This window comes from Rhagoletis pomonella, unplaced genomic scaffold, assembly GCF_013731165.1.
Source record: "Rhagoletis pomonella isolate Grant_MI unplaced genomic scaffold, Rhpom_1.0 Rhpom_scaffold_00011, whole genome shotgun sequence".
Classification (NCBI taxonomy): Eukaryota; Metazoa; Arthropoda; class Insecta; order Diptera; family Tephritidae; genus Rhagoletis; species Rhagoletis pomonella.
In genome coordinates this window covers 15,477,327-15,479,913 of record NW_023458565.1, presented here as the reverse complement: position 1 = coordinate 15,479,913, position 2,587 = coordinate 15,477,327, and the positions used below count along the sequence as shown (strand labels likewise).

At 39.0% G+C, this 2,587-nt stretch overlaps 1 protein-coding gene across 1 annotated transcript; it reads left to right on the top strand.

The window, feature by feature from the left end:
• Positions 1 to 249: 249 nt before the first annotated feature.
• On the top strand, positions 250 to 2,359 carry LOC118746687 (protein extra-macrochaetae). Its single transcript, XM_036480567.1, has one exon. It carries the CDS (start codon positions 1,001 to 1,003, stop codon positions 1,745 to 1,747), a length of 747 nt encoding a protein of 248 aa, XP_036336460.1. The 5' UTR covers positions 250 to 1,000; the 3' UTR covers positions 1,748 to 2,359.
• Positions 2,360 to 2,587: the final 228 nt, after the last annotated feature.

Genomic DNA, 2,587 nt, shown 5'->3' with positions numbered 1-2,587 from the left:
CTGTCAAATACTAATGCATGAAAATCCTAACCTCAAAAAAATCACCCTTTAGTTTCTACAAAATCGTTTATTAAATATGCATAGCCCTTTAACAGCCGCGCACTGACACACAGCATTTTGACCAACCCGCAGCTGGTCTCCAATGGCCCTCGTTTGCTTACACGCTGCTGAAAATTCTCTCCACAACATACAGTAGGCAGAGCACCATTAAATGCACGCGAGAACTGTGAGCATTTGGCCTGAATTAATGCCCAACGGCTAAAGGCGGAGTTAACCACTGGCCGGGTATAAATAGCCGCACTCAGAGCGCGAACAGCACAAATCGAGTGTGTTACTCAAAGCGTGTGGTAATAATTGAAAGCGGAAAGTAGCTAACTCAAAATAAGTTGAAATTCAAAAAACAAATAAAAGTCAAGTCAAAAAAATACTTTGGCTAAGCAGAGGTAATAAATCTCAGCGCCACTTAGAGAAAACCGAACAAAAAAAAAAACTTGAAGTTCGAGTGTGTGTGTGCCAATTAAACGCGCCACGGCGAGTCATACGGATTACGGGCGACAAAACGTACGCGATACAACAATTGGATTATAAACACAAAAACAAAATACAATAACAATAAAGTGAATTTGCAGTGATTGAAAAAAGCTGATAACAAAAACTGTGCAAAATTTCTGCAAAAGCAAACAACAGAAATATTAAGCAATAAACAAAGCAAAGTGAACAATTGTGTATTTCAAAACACAAAAACAAGATAAAAAATTTTAACAAAAAAAACAACACACGTAATTAACAAACATTTGTGTGCACTCCTTGTGGATATTTAAAGCACACAAAAGACGCAATCTTAAAATACAAAAAAAAAAAACAAAAACAAATTCCTACCACTAAGGAATTTTCGATTTTTCTTCACTCATCTCAACCTCGCACACGGCCGCCAACGACGACCGTCGCCAAAAAAACCGCCAAAATTCTACTCAAAGAACGCAAAACAGTCATTTCAAAAATGAAATCCCTCACCGCCGTCTGTCAAACAGGTGCCTCCATGCCGCCAATGAATCCGAACGGCCGCATTGCGCGCCATCCACCCGCACGCGGCGACGGCGAAAATGCCGAAATGAAAATGTACCTCTCCAAATTGAAGGATCTCGTCCCATTTATGCCGAAAAATCGCAAACTCTCCAAATTGGAAATCATACAGCATGTCATCGATTATATTTGCGATCTGCAGACCGAGCTGGAGGCACATCCCGAAATTGGCAATTTTGATGCGGCCAGCGCGCTAACAATGGCCGCCGCCGCCGCCGACAATGAAGATGATTCCGCCAATGACTTAAGCGCCAACAACAGCGAAGAAAATGAACGGCTAGCCGAGCGACTGGCTAGTGGCGGTGGTGCCGTAGATAGCTATAGCGCGGCCGTAGCACAGCACTTACACCAGCAGAGTTCATCAGCAACATCATCTAGTCCTGCATTGCGACAGCCTTTAGCTGATCGTCAAGCGCCCAACACCATCCTGCCCGGCACAAATACGGCTGCTATAGCAGCTGCAGCAGCAGCACATACCACAATGGCGATGCATATGCAACAACAACTGCAACTGCAACAGCAACAATGGGAACAACAGATGTTGCAACAACAGCAACAGCAGCAGCAACAACAGCAGCAATCGTCATCCTCAACGCCGTCGCAACAACAACAACAAGAACAACACCAGCAATTGCCGTCAACCGGCGAAACGGTGAGTTGTTGATCAGGCGAAGTACTCGTAGTTTTAGCGGCAGATATGGCAGGCGAGTAATGTTAATTTTAAGTTTTTAGGCTATAGGTTGTATGTATGTATGTTAGAGTTCAAGAAACTGCATAAAAAAAAAACATCCATACATATTAGTTAAAAAACAAAAGAAATGTGTGAGAAAATCTGTAATTTATTTATGTAGTTAAGCAGCTGTATCCTATAATTTAAGCAGAAACCCTAATGAATATAATGCATGTAAAAAATGAAATGCAAAAAGAAAAGTAAATATGAAAAATTTCATACATGTAAATTGTAAAAAAAAAATATTTTTGTTGTTAAAGACTGTTATAGATGTTTAAGTTGGTCGAATAAAATGAAAATGAATTGACTAAAATTTTGAAAAAAACAAAAAGTTACGCTCTTTCTTCTTTCTAAGAAAAAAAAAACGCTAAATAGAGCAAAGAGAAGTATGCAGTAAATGCAGAGGAAAATATTAGTAAAGCGCGCACACTCTGTGGTGTCGGAATTCGTATGGCGGAAATAAATCGAAGGCGAGTATGCAAATTTTCTTGGTTCTTTAACTATTGCGCAGAGTGTCAGTGAATGTTGGGGACTTGAAAAGAAATTTAAAATCCTTAAAATTGAAAGGAAAAGCTTGTAGGCTTGTGCACATGCCTAAGGAAAATTTTCAAAGGAAAAATATACAACTTTGGTGACTGCAGTTGTTGAAAGTGTTTTTCTAGAAACTATTTGATGATTTTAAAAGTTTTCAAACTTTAAAATTTTGTAGTAAATATATATGTATGTATGTATTGAATAATAATACTGCATCAAGAATTCAAAAAAAATAACTTA